The following is a 16,391-nucleotide window of genomic DNA, read 5'->3' on the forward strand; positions in this document are numbered from 1 at the left end:
TAAGTTATGGAAGTAACATATACAATAATTCCACTGACAGAGTAAACAAGGTAACAAGTAGAATATTCAATTTCAATAACTAACCCTTTTGAGGTTTGAACAACTGACAATTTGTGCTTCTAGGGTCCTAGTTGTTGGAATATGTGCTACTCAAGAATGGAAGTAGCTTTGCATAGAACTTCCAAATGAAACAGATTATCTAAATTTTCTGATTCTATGACAAGTCACCTTGACATCTTTACCATGATAGTGTTTCTGATTACTTGTATGATTTTCTTTTCCATTATGCTATGTAACCAGCCCTATAAAATAGAAGTTCAGCCCACTACCAAATGTAATAGACTATTTTTTTTAACCTTTGTTTTCTTCAATTACAATTCAGAAAACGACTTGTTATTGTACATTAAGCAATCTTAAACAAAACAATAATAACTGAGATAGAACTCCTAGAAATATAAATAGAAAAAGTAAGTGAAAATCAACAACTTGTGTCTTATAGCTAAATTCATTTTTTCACTCGACAAAAATTGAGTAAGATTACAAATTAATAAATTCCAAAATTGAAAGACAATCAATAATTGCAAAATCTATGCACCTATTTATTCCATTAATGACTGATGGATTACCAAAGGACAAAAACAAATCAAAAATTGATATAGGAAATCATTGATTGCTAAACCTACGCACCTATTTTGAATTTTTTAAGGAAATGTAGCACATCAGTGACTTAACAGATTACAAAATATTTTTTTCTTTTGAATCAAAACCTTTAATATTTAACTGTTTCAACTAAAACAAGCCATTTTTATTCTGTAATAAAAAATCACCATACATAGAAATTTTAATTGATTATTTTGTTTCTTTAAAAATAATCAATTAATGTTACATGTATTATGGTGAAAAAATATTGAGTTAGTGTTGTTATAAATTTACAAGTAGCTTTGTTGAAATTAAAAATTCAGATTCATTAAAACATCAAAAGTTTGTATTACATTTATCAATTCTCACTCAAAAATTTAAAGAATGTCAGATCCATTTCATTTTTCATATCAAGTGAATGTATTTAACTAAAAGCTATCTTAAAATGATTGCACATAGAAAAGCAACTTAATTTCTCCAGAGAGAAAAACGTGAAAATGCCTCCCCAAAAAATCCTTATGCTTCTGCATAAGCAAGATATTGCACCTAATTGGCACTTGCTTAATAAATTGAGAACTAAAAATAATACGGTCACTAATTAGTCGACTGCTCCATGCCATCAGTATTGATAGATATTGGCCATCGACCTTTTGTTTAGATCGTTAGTGTAGGTGTCTTGATCGTCGTTTTCTAATTATTTATTCAATTGATTGAGCACCAAGGAGACTCAGTCTACTGCATACCGAAGCAGATTCACTTTGTTTTTGTTTGGACATGAGTTGACTCCTTAGTTGACTACAATACATTTGATTGAAAACAACTTTGATGGATGATTTGACTGCAATCATTTCTAAGATTAAGTTAATCTCATTCTTCCCCCCAATGTGCATATACCCTAAAACTTTTCTTACTCGTAGAGTTTACTTTTGTGCCCAGAGACTTCGTGCCTCTAGGATTTCATCTTGTTACCTAACATCTAGTTGTCTTCCTGATCTATTGGAACTTCATCTTGTTGCCTAGCATGACCTATTAGGACTTCATCTTGTTGTTTAGCATCAGATCTTCCTCACCTATTGGAACCTCATTTTGTTAAATATCTGGTCCTCACCCTACTCGAGCTTCCATTATTGCAACTGCAACATAAGCCAAACTTCTTGCGCCTACACACTTGACACACATATGAGATCAACAATTATTTATCTAATTCAAATTTTTCTCAAACATCAAAACCACATGCAAATCACATGCTTAGGGAAAAAGAAAAAGGAGGGAGAGTCATCAAAGATGATGTCTCTCTTGACTTCGAGCGGTGGGAAATGGTCATGTAACAAGGAGAGGAAAAAGGAAACCTAGAGAAAGTGAGAGAGAGAAAAAGAAGCCTACCAAAGGAGGGGAGGTGGCAAGATGGGTGTAGTGGTTGCACAAAGAGGGGGAGAAGAGAGATAAGAAAGAGAGTGATCGTGTGAGCGGTTAGAGAGAAAATCACATGGGGAGAGAAAGATTAAGATTTATATAACTCTCAGCTTTTTAAAGATTCTATTAATTTAAACCAACACAATTAAGTATACTATCCCATAAATAAATTTGGTTAAACCCTAAAGTGACCAAACCAAATCCAAATTGATCTGATTTGAACTCACATGACCAAATCATAGTGTCTACATGATAAATTTCCTTCAAACCCAACTTGTCTTCAATTAGACCTCCAAAAGTTCAATTCAACTTATCTCGTCGGCAATAAATTTTAATTTTGAAATGAAAAAATTAAATATAACAAAATTCAATATCTAAAATATATTTCAAAAAAAGGTAACCAAACCATATGGTCATGACACAATATAATACTACGATACTTAACTATATAAATTTAGTCATAGAGTGAAACTTCAAAAAAGTTAGAAATTTTAAACTCTGGCTTCAATGTTTCAATGTTTTTCCACACAATTTTGCAGCATAAGTCTTATATTCGGGATTTGGATTTGTGGGATAAGGTGGAAGTAGATAGAGAAATAGCACCTTTGCTAAGTTAATTCTTGCTTAGATCAGGAAACAACAGACGAAGAATAAAAAAATCTCTATTGTGTTTATAAGGTAATTTTCACATGATTCATGGCACATGAAACCAAGGTTTAAAATTTCGACCCGTGCCGAGGTTTCGGTTCTGGACCAGAACGATACAGTTTCGGTACCGTATCGTGTCGTGTCGACATAGTTTCGGTATTTTTTAAATATAAAATATATTAATTAAAAACTAAAATATTTTTAAAAATAAACAAGATAAAAAATAATCTTTTAAAAAAGGAAAAGATATGAAAATAGATAAATAAATAAATAAAAATTTTATTATAATCTTTAAATTAAAATAAATGAAATATAAAATTAATTAGATAATTTTATTAGGATTTAATAAAATCTCTTTAGATTATCTCTACCATAACTAGGAGTTGATTAAAAAAAATAACCTAAGTTTAATTAAAAAAAAATCTAAAATCCAACACCACTCATGAACCCGCATGACTTCGTTGCTGTCGTGGGATTGCGCGACCAGCCATGGCCGCGGGGACTGCATGACTCCTTCGACGCGACCACGTTAGTCGTGCGACCCCTCTGTAGTGACCGCAAGGTCGCACAATGCCTCCACGGTGGCAGTGGAAGGGTTATGTGACCTCTTTGCTACTGTTGCAGGGTCGAGCGACCCCTCTGCTATGACCACAGGGTCGCGCAACACGTCGCACCTGTCGTGGGTCTAGTGCTGGGGTCGTGCCAGTGCCGGTTGCCAAGCGGAATGAGACGTTTCACCCGTTTCGACCGTTTCGGCACGACACTTTAAACCATGCATGAAACAACAAAGGAAGCATGGAATTTGATTGAAGCAGAATATCATGGAAGTGAAAAGTCAAGACAAATACAAAGGGCAAAAATCAAAAGAGCACCCCTTTCTATTGGAATCGTCAAAAGGGTGCCCCTTTTCATTAATCATCAAAACAACACCCATCTATTTTTTGTTAGCCAAATTACCCCTCTTTGTAGAAGCTATGCTTATAGTTGCTACAATATGTTGACCACCTGTGCACACGCTGTAATAGCTATTAACCATAGTTGTTGCAATGTTGTAATAGCCATATGCCCATAGTTGCTACAATATGTTGACCCTCTATGCACACGTTGTAATAGCTATTAACCATAGTTGTTGCAATGTTGTAATAGCCATGGTTTCGGAATTTGGGTTTATGATCGAAACGATACGGTTTAGATATCGTATCATACCGATATGGTTTCGGTATTTTTAAAATATAAAATATATTAATTTAAAATAACATTTTAATTTAAATATTAAAAATAAATTTTATATATATATATATAAACCTGTTTAGATTATCCTGTTATAATTAGGAGTTAATTGAAATTATTAACTTAAGTTAAACTTAAACATTTTAATCATCCCACAATGGGTGGTGGGCATCTCCGTCGTGACCGACCAAGGTTGTCGTACGTTCACAACAGCCTCCGCAACCCCGCGGAGGTTGTTGTAGGTTTGTGGCTGTAGGACCGTTGGGCCGGCTAGAGGGGTTGGTAAATAACCTGTCAATTAAAAACAAACAACCCTTCCTCGAACGATTAAGCTAACACTTGTAAAATGAATTAAGCAGATAAATAAAAGCATAAAAGAAGAAAACGAGGCACCAGATGTTTACTTGGTTACAACCGATGTGGTTGTTAATCCAAGGAAGATTAAGCTCAAAAACTCCTTCAGGCGGAGAAGCCTCTTACAGCGTTTAGACACAGAAAACAGAAGCTTAACTACAACTAAAGCATACAAGTGTTTGGAAATAGAATGATCGTGGTTGTTGAAAAGCTTACGGACCAAGGCTATATTTATAGCCTTGGTGGCGCCGAGATGGGTTCCCTACAGGGATAAAATTTATCCCAGTTGGATGGCTCGATCACGTAGAGTCTGTCAATCCCCCAGGCCAAAAGTCAACCAGTTGACTTTTGGTCCGAGCTCTCTTCTCTGGTTCACTCGCCTCGGTCTTTCGCTTCGGCTCCGCTTGCTTGGGTGATCTCGACATCCGAATAGGGCTCACCCGAACCCATCTTCCGGTCTTCTCGAGCGTGCTTCCTCGGCTTCTCGTCCCTCGGAATTACCGCGTGTCCCTCTCCACCAGCGTACTCATCCGCAGACTTAGTCCCTCGATCGCACCTCGTGCCGACCTTCGCTAGCGTCTCTTGCTCCCCGAGCAATCTTCCTCTTGGCTTTCGTACCTCGGAACCACCGCACTTCCTTCTCGTCCGGTGTACTCTTCCATGACACCTCGTCCCTCGGACGCATCTTGAATCCTTCTCGCTATTGCGTCTTCCGCCGAGTACTGCTCCTAGCTCCTGCGCACACAAGGTTAAATACAATGCAGGACCTAACTTAACTTGTTGATCACACCAAAATAACCTTGGGGTTCCAACAATCTCCCCCTTTTTGGTGTGATCAACCCAAGTTAAGCTAGGGTCAACAATATATATGAAATTAAACAGTTTATTGCAATAACATGCAACATGATAGAAAAAATTAAATTTCAAACATTTTAATTTTCAATTTCTTCTACCTCCCCCTAGACTTATACTCTCCCTTCTCCCCCTTTGATCACAATAAAAATAGGGTACAAACGAAATCTAAGGGTTGACATTAAAAAAAATTTTGAAACTATATTTCAATAATTTTCAGGGAAATATTTCTAAGTCAAGACAAATTTCTAAGTCATTCGACATCAAGATTAAGAAGTTTCTAAACAGAAAGCTTTATGCAAGAAAATTTCAGAGAATTAATAACATAAAAAGAAATTTTCTATGCATTTATTTATTTATATATTTTATGCTTTAATCAGAAGGTTTAAATTTCCATTTTAATTTATCAGAAATTCTTAAGTCATACTTTTTCAGATTTAAAGCAAAAAATATTAAACATACAACAATTTGTATCATGTTAATTTCTATTATTTTTTGAATTTCAAGTTCACAAAAATATTTCAATAGCATTGATTCTAACTTGATGAAATTTTTCGATGCTATAAAAAATTCTTTCGACAATGTGTAAAATTCGTTTGAAAGAATATTTTGTAATTTGCCAGAATTTTTTAACAATAAGAATTTGCCGGAATCTATTAATAATAGATTTCTTAATCCGAAAATATTTTTCGATGAATCAATTTCTAATTCATAAAACTTTTTCAATATAGTAATTTGTAATTCCAAATTTTTAGGACCAGAAAAAGTTTTCGATAATATTTCTAAGTTGCATAATTCTTTCGAAAAACTTCTTTGTGATTCACAAAAGTTTTTTAGCAAAGTTTCCAACTTGCAAAATTCTTTTGTTAAGATATTTTGAAATTCGAAGAACTCTTTCGATAATATTTCAAATTTGCAGGATAAGTTTGACAATTGATTTTCTAATATAAAACACTCTTTCGATGATTCGCAAAAATTTTCAGGCAATTCTTCGATTGAATCATTCAATTGATCAGAGGTTCGAGTCCATACCTAACTTACCTTGTCAGTAATTGATTCTCCCCCTATCGAGTTGCTTTCTTCCGAAGATTCTCCCCTTTCATTGATCTCGGGATGTACTTCGGCTGTTGTAGTACTTACCTCGATTTCGGACTCTTCTGTCGGTGGCTCGGTGTCTATTGAGGTGTCAGCATCTGAAGGTTCTTCGTAGAGCTGCAAGAACTTTTCCCAAAGTTCTTTTGCGCTTTCATAATCTGCGACTTTTTTGAAATCTTCCTTTGGTATTACATTCAGAAGATAATATTTTGCCCGCTCATTTGCCATAGACTCCTCACATTGCTTTTCGTTCTAGAGGCGTAGATCGAGTCTTTCTCCGTTCGTGTTCTTTGGTTCTTCATAACCAAATTTCATTATTAAAGAAATACCAGAATCTGAGTTAAGGTATACCTCCATGTTTTGTTTCCAGATGGAAAACTCCCCCTCGAATGCAGGTGGGTAGTCGCTAGCTCCGGCCATCGTTTTTGTTGCGTCAGACGGCGGTTAGTCCTTCTGAGGCGTACTCGGCTCTGATACCACTTGTAGGACCGTTGGGCCGGCTAGAGGGGTTGGTAAATATCCTGTCAAATAAAAAAACAAACCTTCCTCGAGCGATTAAGCTAACACTTGTAAAATGAATTAAGCAGATAAATTAAAAGCATAAAAAAAGAGGCACGGGATGTTTACTTGATTACAACCGATGTGGTTGTTAATCCAAGGAAGATTAAGCTCAAAAACTCCTTCAGCGGAGAAGCCTCTTACAGCGTTGAAGCGTAGAAACGAAGCTTAACTACAACTAAAGCATACAAGTGTTTGGAAATAGAATGATCGTGATTGTTGAAAGCTTCGGACCAAAGCTATATTTATAGCCTTGGTGGGGGCGCTGATGGGTTGCGCCGGGGATAAAATTTATCCCCAGCGGTTGGATCGAGTCAGCTCGATCCTGTGAAAGTCCTTCCGGCGCCGGATGGTTCCGGCGCCGGATGGTTCCGGCGCCCGGACAGCTCCGGCGCCCGGATAGTTCGGCGCCGGAGCCATAAGTCAACCAGTTGACTTTTGGTCCGTGCTCTCTTCTGGTTCACTCGCCTCGGTCCGGGTCTTTCGCTCCGCTTGCTTGGGTGATCTCGACATCGGAATAGGGCTCACCCAACCCATCTTCCGGTCTTCTCGGGCGTGCTTCCTCCGGTCGTCCCTCGGAATTACCGCGTGTCCTTCTCGTCCACTAGATCCGCAGACTTCGTCCCTCGATCGCACTCGTGCCGACCTTCTCGCTCTCTTGCTCCCCGAGCGATCTTCCGCTCCGGCTTCGTACCTCGGAACCACCGCGCACTTCCTTCTCGTCCGTCGTACTCTTCCGACACCTCGTCCCTCGGACGCATCATCCTTCTCGCGTCTTCCGCTCGAGTACCTGTGCTCCTAAGCTCCTGCACACTTAGACACAAGGTTAAATACAATGCAGGACCTAACTTAACTTGTTGATCACACCAAAATAACCTTGGGGTTCCAACAGTGGCTGCCTTCACGACCCTGTTGGATCGCAACAACCTCCGCGAGCCTCCGCTACCTCACGGAGGTCTTCGCGACGACCTCTGCGAGCCTCTGCAACCTAGCAGTGGGCGTTGCAATCCTGTGGCGATCTCCATGGGGTCATGAAGGCTGTTATGATCTCGCGATGACTTTTGCGGGGTCGTCGAGGCCACTGTGAACCCACGACGACCTCTGTGGGATCGCAGAGGTTTTCGCAGGTTTGCGACAGCCTCTGCGACCTCGTGGAGGTCGCTGTGGGTTCATGACGATCACGACATGCCTCCGCGACCCCACGAAGGCACACGGGCCAGTGTTAAGCGGCATCGGCAGGCGGTCGACAGCGGGCTGCCGACGGCGAGCGACGGACGGCGGACGACGGAGGACGGACGACGAACGACAGATGACGGATGATGAACGGTGTAGTAAATTTCAGTTTCGCCTGGCATGGAATGGTATTTTAAACCATGGTAACACTATGATTTATAACTGCTATAACATGTGCACAAGTGAGGTCCTATTATACTAAGTCAATACTAGTAACTCCTAGCAATTATGAATCATAGCTACTACAATGTGTAGCAGCTGCAATTCATAATTACTACAACATGTGCATAGGTGTTCGTCAATATCATGTTATATCAACTACTAATTCATAGCTACTACAACATGTGTACATTTTTTGGTCAATAGAATGTTGTAGCAACCATGAATTATAACTACTACAACATGTGCGTAGGTGATGATTCAATTTCCATGCATTCCAACCGGCCCAATAAGGAGAGGTAATTTGGGTATCAAAAATGCGGTGAGGCGCCCTTTTGACGATTCCAATAAAAAGTAGTTCCCTTTTGATTTTTGTCCAACTACAAAAGTGTGAAATCTGAGAAGAGAGTCTAAAGTTCTAAAGATATCTGAACTAGTAATACTCGAACAATATTCTGATAATCATGAAGATTATGAATCAGTTAAGATTCATAGAGAAGAGATTTTAGAGAAAAGAATTATCAAAAAGGTTTTGATTAGTTTGTAGAGGCTTGAGCAAAAAATTTCTTCCTAGGAAGATTCCAAGGATTTATATAGATAAATTTATTAGAACTTATCCTTACAAGTTGTAGAACAAAGAAGCTTAAGGAGCAAAGTGTTAAAGGTGCTGTTGTGAATGTAGAGAGAGAAAGGGGCATGTTAAAGATGGTGAGAAAGAGTTGTTTTTGAGCGAAAAGAACGTTGAAAGTATGATGAACTTTGACCAGAAATCAATATCAACTAGACCATCCAACATATATCGATAATCATAAGTTTTATTTGGTCTGTCATCCATATATCATTCTGGTTGATATTGACTCTTAATAGGTATAATGTCATATTCATCATCCTAGGTCGCATACGGTTCACATTGTGGAGTTGAGGAAATATATGTTTCACTACCATCTAGTGCATCTCCAATATTTTTTGCTTCCATGAATAGTTACACTACTCTAGACATCACTATCATCATTTTAAACTTCTCACTGAATTGTAGTATTTAAAAGTGACAATGTTTCATTAGTTTCATCAAATTGTTGTGCATTGATTGCATAGAGTGGACTATGACCAATTTTAAATTTGTCATTTCTCTAGTTAACTAGTTTTGTAGAATAAATTTGAAACATTCTTTTTCTTTGTTTATAACCTTTGAATGTGTTTAAAGTTGAGATGTTTGAGAATGTCTAGGCTATGATCTAAAAATCAAAATTCTCGATTAAAAGTTGCATCATTATCATCTTCCTCACTAGCATCTCGTCTAACTTGCACTTCTTCAGTCTATTGTGTAAGGAATTAAGATGATCGTGATGCATTTCCTGCTTCATCAAGTAATGGATCAACCCCAACAATGCTCCACAAATCTATTATTGGATCGTCCTTATTCTAGACAAAGGCAATATCAAATGGGTTTACATCATAGGAATCTTATTCTCCCTATTCCTCTGGTGAAATCTAGACCATATTTTCAAAACTATGATAAGAGACCTTTTCCAAGCTATGATTAAAGAGATGATTTCGCATTTCAATATGAATAAGTGAGAAAGTGTACCCATTTTTTCATAACCACTACTAAGTTTTTTCATAACCACTAGATGATGTCATCTGCAAGAGATACTGTAACTGTTTTCAAGTTGAGAACTGATTTTCCACATTGTAATCACTACTCAATTATAACATACATAAGTGAATACTCTTCTATTATTCTACACAAGCAGTTAATGACAATTAAGAAATTATTCTATATTTTACAACATCTAACTTATATCTATAAGAAACACAAAAAGATCACCACAAGAGTCATGTCTTTCAAGATAATAGATGCTCATTATTAGTCTTACTAGCTAATTCTATTACACTCCTCAAAACCATTAGTAGCTCATCATTTATAGCTAAGCTATATTCATACTAATGTTGATTAAGATACTTGCCTAAAATAGTCAAAAACATATATTATTAATCAATATTAAAGTTTTTTATTATTGAAAAATTCCATATTGTTAAATAAATAACTTGTCGCATTTAGTTCTCTTCTTCGAGTATTCTTTTGTTGCTTAGAACTAAGTGGTAGACACTGTCAATTTACAACTTCTTGTCCATGTTGACCTTGCACCTAATAACATAGAAAGACTTCATTGTCATAAACATCTCTATAATGTAATCTCACATGTAGCAAATATAATGATGTTCAATGGTTTCTACCCTTAGCAGTGCTTGATTAGTGAGAGACTTCTCAATCCTCAAAAATAAATATGACCTTTAGTTCAACCTTTTTTTTTAGAACAATAACTTTAATGGAATTAAATGAATTGCAAACCTAATTGCTCTCACTTGTAGAATCTCTCTGCCAATAAATTTTTATATTAAACCATGAAACATAAAGATGGCTATAGAAAATTTTGTCAACAATTACCTCTTCATTATCTTCTTCACCATATTGAAACATATCAAGTTTACCAATGTTTGTCACCATTAAAAGAATATCGTGTGTTATGCATATTGTCCAAAACAATGTTGTTGGATGTTCTTTCTCTATTAGCTTTTTGGCTTGCTTAAAGTTGGCACCATTCACTTTTACCACCTACACTACATGCTCTACAATTGTCTCGAATTACATTATCCATTATGTGATATAGGTAAAATATATCATGACATTCTGCAATCAGATCAATATATTTGTGAAATATCATTCCTCTTCAATATAGAAGAAAGTTGATTATGCCCATTTGCATTAATCTTGTCCATTTAGTGTGTATCAACATGAACCCATATAGGCCTCGGTATTACATTTTAAGACTGTCTCAATCCTCTCCACTAATTTGTCCAGACATAGACCAATAATTTTATATGGAATTGCGGGTTGGATACCAGGATCAAACTTTTAAATGTTGGATGCCATGCTATCTAATACATATGGTTTACTACATTAGGTAATATTTGATTAAAGTGAAAAAATTTGACAATACTTTAAATGATGGATTTCATCTCCTTTGTGTACACCATCAAAATTTTAATGTGCTTGGTAGCTTCCTAGTGTGCTTGGTTGTTAGTCTAGGAAGGCTATTTGATCAACATGAGTAGTATTTGCTTTTACACCTTTGTCCTATGTAAGGTTTAAAATTACCAATGTTAGCTTGTGATAAGGGAACACAAACATTTGCACAACCACTTCTATTAGCCATAGGCCACTTTGCGATTGCCCCGGGACAGGGTGTCATGGTTAAACCCTCAGTGATAGATCAGAGATCTAGAGTTTGAGACTCGGTTGTGGTGTATTATTAAGAATTTTTCTCCTTAATGGGTAGCAGACTTGAGAATACTGCCTGTCAGGATAAGCCTCCATGTGCATTTTCCCGATTTACCCTGGCGGTCGGTGGAAAACTTCAGGTCAGTCGCCCAAATTTCGATGTTACTTGACCTGGTTAATCATCTTCGCCTTTTGCCACACCTTTTGCCACACGAGGTCACTTTGCGATTAACACCAGTTGTGACACAAACACAACCATGACATATTTTTACTCATAGTTATATTCAGTTCAGGGGCATGAATAGATGCTAAAATTTTGAGTAATTTGCAATATTAGTTCTACCACCTTAAAATTATAAACAAGTTTTGCAAATGCTCATTTATCAATCCCTTCATGTTATTGTTGTCCATATTTGATTTTTTTTTTTTGGCATGAAGTTCCTCCTTAATTGCATGAAGGGGAGACTTGGCGCAATCATAAAGTTATTGCCGTATGATCTAGAGGTCACGAGTTCAAGTCTCGGAAATAGCCTTATACAAAGTATTGCGTACAATAGATCCTTCTTCGAGATCCGCATTAGCAGGAACTTTGTGCACCAGGTTGCATTTTTTTTCCTCCTTAATTGCATGACTTATTTCCTGAGGAACTTTTGGACACTTTCAAATATTCAGATATCCACCAACAAACCAACAAGTTGTTACTTTAGTCATGTGATCCCACCATCATGTTAAATTATATTAGTGTAAACACTACCAATCGAACCAATACTCAAGTAGATGTGCATGCCTCCAATCTAAATCCGATTGTTAATTTGATAACATTTGGCTACCAATAAATCATTAAAAAAAAATATATTATTAAAATAATAAAATCACAACAAGTAAACACATTGATAGAATATTCATTTGATACAAAATTAATTAATTAATACACATTAATATTTAAAATACAGAATTATCTAATTAATAATTAACTAATACATTAACTAATTAACCTCTTCACCCCTTCATACATCAATTAATCAATAACTAATTAATTGATACATTATTTATTAAACTATATAATTAAATTTTATTTTAATTAGTTAATCATATGTATTTTTAATCAATATGTATAATATATAGTATTAATATAGTACTTGTTATAAAAATATATACTACAATATTACATATCATATATGTGTATTATATTTATATAAAATTATAATATAAAAGTTGTGCACGAATAATACACCTTAGCGAATTGCAAATAGGGATTGTGATTTGCGATTTCACAAAAGCCTAGTTTGCAACTGTAGCCCTCTTTATGACTCATTGTCACCAACTCAACAAGCCAACAAGCTGGCAACCGCTCTAATCCAATTTTTCTTACCTTAATTCATTACCCACGCTGAAGTCGCCATATTTTAATCCACTTAAAGCCTTCACTCATAGCTTCTTTAATTTTTCTCCATAGGCTTTTTTCCTTTTAAATTTTAAGTTATTTATAGCCTCTCAATCTCTTCTTTCCTCTTCCCCATGATTGGCAGCATCCTTCCTCACTTCATTAGTTGAATCTGGATGAATTTTGATTTTCATCCATGCCAATTGAGAAAAAGTCCATAACTATTTGATCCTACTTGACACAGGCAATATTGTTCCATCACGAGCAGGACTGTAGTTTAACCTTGTGTCACCCAATGCTACATTTCGTCCTTTACCTAGAACAAAACATTTTGGTCGTGTTGAGCAGCATGACACGATTTTAATCTATAGGCAATGTACCAATGATAGAGAGGCAAGATTGAAGAGGTAGAGGAAGGAGAGGAGGGCATTGGCACTAAATGCATAGAATAGCAACTTAAAGAGTGTAGTCAAATAATGACACAAGGGTGGAGACGCAAAACATCGTGTGGATGACAAAGCAGAGGGCACGAGAAAGGAAGCGAATGACATGACATGTGATGTAGATCACTTAGTTGAGTTGTCATTCTGTTGTGTCAAATAACACTGAATAAAGGAAATTTTAGCAAGTGATAAGTTCATTAGTGGTGTCTGAACTCTGAAGCATATAATGGATTTCACAACTTTGGAAGTTTATAAAGAATTTTGAAAAAAACACATAAATTAAGTGATAAATTTAGAAATTAACCATTTAAAATATTAGTCAGATTCACTTGGTTGTTCTCCTTCACACAGATTCAAGAACCAATCTTGATTCAGAACACAATAGTGTAGCGCCCCAACTAATCTTTTCAAGAGTAATATGATAAATTATGTGATATTGGCGTGCCTATCCTACAGTAGAAAATATCAAACTAATGGAATCTAAAATAAGTTGAATCTAGGAGCTAAGATCACAAACAAGCAACTACATTGTCATAATACTTCACCAAAAATTTCTGAAAGGATACCATCAATCAACAAAGAAAATGTAAAAAGAAAACTAATAGTTAATTTATTATAATTAAATCACGTTCAGAAGAGCTCCAAAGTTTGTATAAGCAGAGCTTAGACACAAAAAAAAAGGTGTAATGTTTCTATAACAAAGACAAAAAAATTAACTCAAGAGAAGCTACATGATGAATATTTCCCAAAACACATTCAACCGCTGTATTTAGTACCTTTGGCAACCAAACCTCTATATATTAACTCAAAAATACTAGTTTGAGCTTACACGTTCTTGCAAGTAGATATGTAAAATAAAGTATTTGTGAGATTGTATGTGCATTACAACGTACTGCAGTCTAATTAATTATGTATTAACAGAGAGAATTTAAGAGACCTGAAGAAAATTCAATGTAAGAAAACAATCAACAGTAGAATAGGAGGAAACCTCCTCATGATATAACCAGATTGTCAAAAGTCTTTTGTTCTAACTATTTATGGTCGGCTGAATAAATCTTATCCGCCATTGAGTTGCAAAGCAATATCACTAGTAATATTCATATTTATATTATTTTTTATTACGATTGAGCAATGTTTTTATTGATCTCAATCTAACTTTAACGCTTCAAGTTTAATAGGTCCAATTCTTCTAACTTTAGTATCTGGTTGATCATTTTGAATATGTTCAAATCACTTCAAGCTATTTTTTTCTCATTTCAATTCCCATGATGCAACTATGAAAACTAAAATTTCAATATGTGACCAATGACACAAAGAAAGGGGGGAAAAACCTTGTGATCAAACTCAGCCATCTTTAAAACTATTGGAATAATTATTGGATCACTGCCTGATTTTTCAGGTTTCAAGGTGTTGTCAATTTGCAACTTCAAGTCCTTATGAGCATCACCTGAAAAAAAAAATAGCATTAGCAAAATCAAGAAAATGAAAATAGGGGTAGGAATTTTCTGTTGTCTTTTATTTCATCATTACTTCTATAAAAAAATAACTTTATTTACACAAAATTGGACACCTTGTGTCAGTTAGAGTAGATCAAAGTTACCTAGAGATTCAGAAGAAATGTCAGCACCCAAAGTAGGTCTTGAATCATTAGCGTCTTTAAGCTCAGAAGTGCCTCTCTCATCCATAGTTACTTCCGTCTCTGGGACAGTCAAAGTATTCTCAGTATCATCTACAGATGCAGAACAGCTCTCATCAATGACATTTTCTGGACTACTTTCCACTATTTTTGTGGTGTCCACCAAATTTCCTGACACTACATCTTTTGGATTGGAATCTTTGTTTTCCTCTTCCATTAAATAAATACTTGGGTCCAAATGTATACCCTGGAAAAATTAGAAAAATATGGAATGTAATCTGCAGTAACGGAGGGGAACAAAGTCAATAATAATAAAGAGAAATTCTGCCTCTTGACTGTACAGAAAAACCATTCTGGCATTTATTAAATAGGTGCACTAATTTTTTTAATCGTTGTATGAGCACACTCTTTGGCATGCCCTTTTATTTTTCCAGTATTGCTCACTCAAGATGGTTGGGCACTGACATTGCCCTGCCTCCCACCCTTGCTTTGATTCCATTTCAACCATAGAAAATGAGCACTGAAAAAAGAAAACCAATCACCTCAAAAGAATTTCGACATCTCTCTCCACCTCTCTTCCCAGTTCCCCCACATTCCCCCTCATTGAAGATCGCATCATACAGTTTGATCACACATGGCAAGGGGCACACACTATAGATGATAGATGTTAATTCAGAAAAGGAATTTTGAACTGATTGTTGTTATAAAGAGAACTAATATATTATATTTAACAGACTCAACACAACTATAATTAAAAATGACAATATGGTACTAAACTGATACAGCGCTGGACAATCTCACGCAAAGAATCTCACAGAGAAAATTATATTAAACTGAACTATAAATCTTATCCTACTAAATATAATAAGCATGGTTTTCTCGTTACAATAAGTTAGAACTACTGTAGCTTCATCTTTACTTTATTTCTCAAAAAATCAATGTCTTTATAACCTTTTTTAAATGTTTTTTCAAATAGTAAAGAATAATTGTATCTTCTTTATACTTCTTGAGTGACTAAGTATTATCTCCATTGCACCTTCTTTCTTTAGAGTCATTTCTTCCAATGGATAGGTAATGTTATTGATCATAGCTCTAATATAGTCCTGGTACATGGGAATACTAATATCGAGGATGAAAGCACAAATATTGAAGGAGTGTACCAATGACAAAGTAAATGTACAATGATAGAAGCTCAAATGTCCCCAGTACCTCCAATTTGACATATTCTCTAATTTGACAATTGAAGTAATTTTCAATAAGAATTAGAAGAACAAAATGAAACTTCAAGAGATTCTAAAACAGTAATTATGGGAATTGTCCAAGAGGATAACTTATTGTATCACTAAGGCTTTTATAAAAATTATTCCTCAATACAATTTTTTTCCTGCAATCAATATGTCTTTCATATCAACTCAGTAGAAAATCCAAGAAATTGAAAAGTAGTGTGCAAGTAAATCAACTTAG

At 35.6% G+C, this 16,391-nt stretch overlaps 1 protein-coding gene across 2 annotated transcripts in view; it reads right to left on the reverse strand.

The window, feature by feature from the left end:
- Window positions 1-16,391, reverse strand: part of LOC121981468 — a 69,041-nt gene that overhangs the window by 17,966 nt on the left and 34,684 nt on the right. For both annotated transcript variants that reach the window (XM_042533999.1, XM_042533998.1), the window contains exons 5-6: window positions 14,892-15,174; window positions 14,623-14,738 (exon numbers count right to left, since the gene is read on the reverse strand). In XM_042533999.1, the coding sequence (XP_042389933.1) occupies window positions 14,623-14,738; window positions 14,892-15,174 (399 nt within the window). The remainder of the gene's footprint in view (window positions 1-14,622; window positions 14,739-14,891; window positions 15,175-16,391) is intronic.

This window comes from Zingiber officinale, chromosome 5A (assembly GCF_018446385.1).
Source record: "Zingiber officinale cultivar Zhangliang chromosome 5A, Zo_v1.1, whole genome shotgun sequence".
Lineage (NCBI taxonomy): Eukaryota > Viridiplantae > Streptophyta > Magnoliopsida > Zingiberales > Zingiberaceae > Zingiber > Zingiber officinale.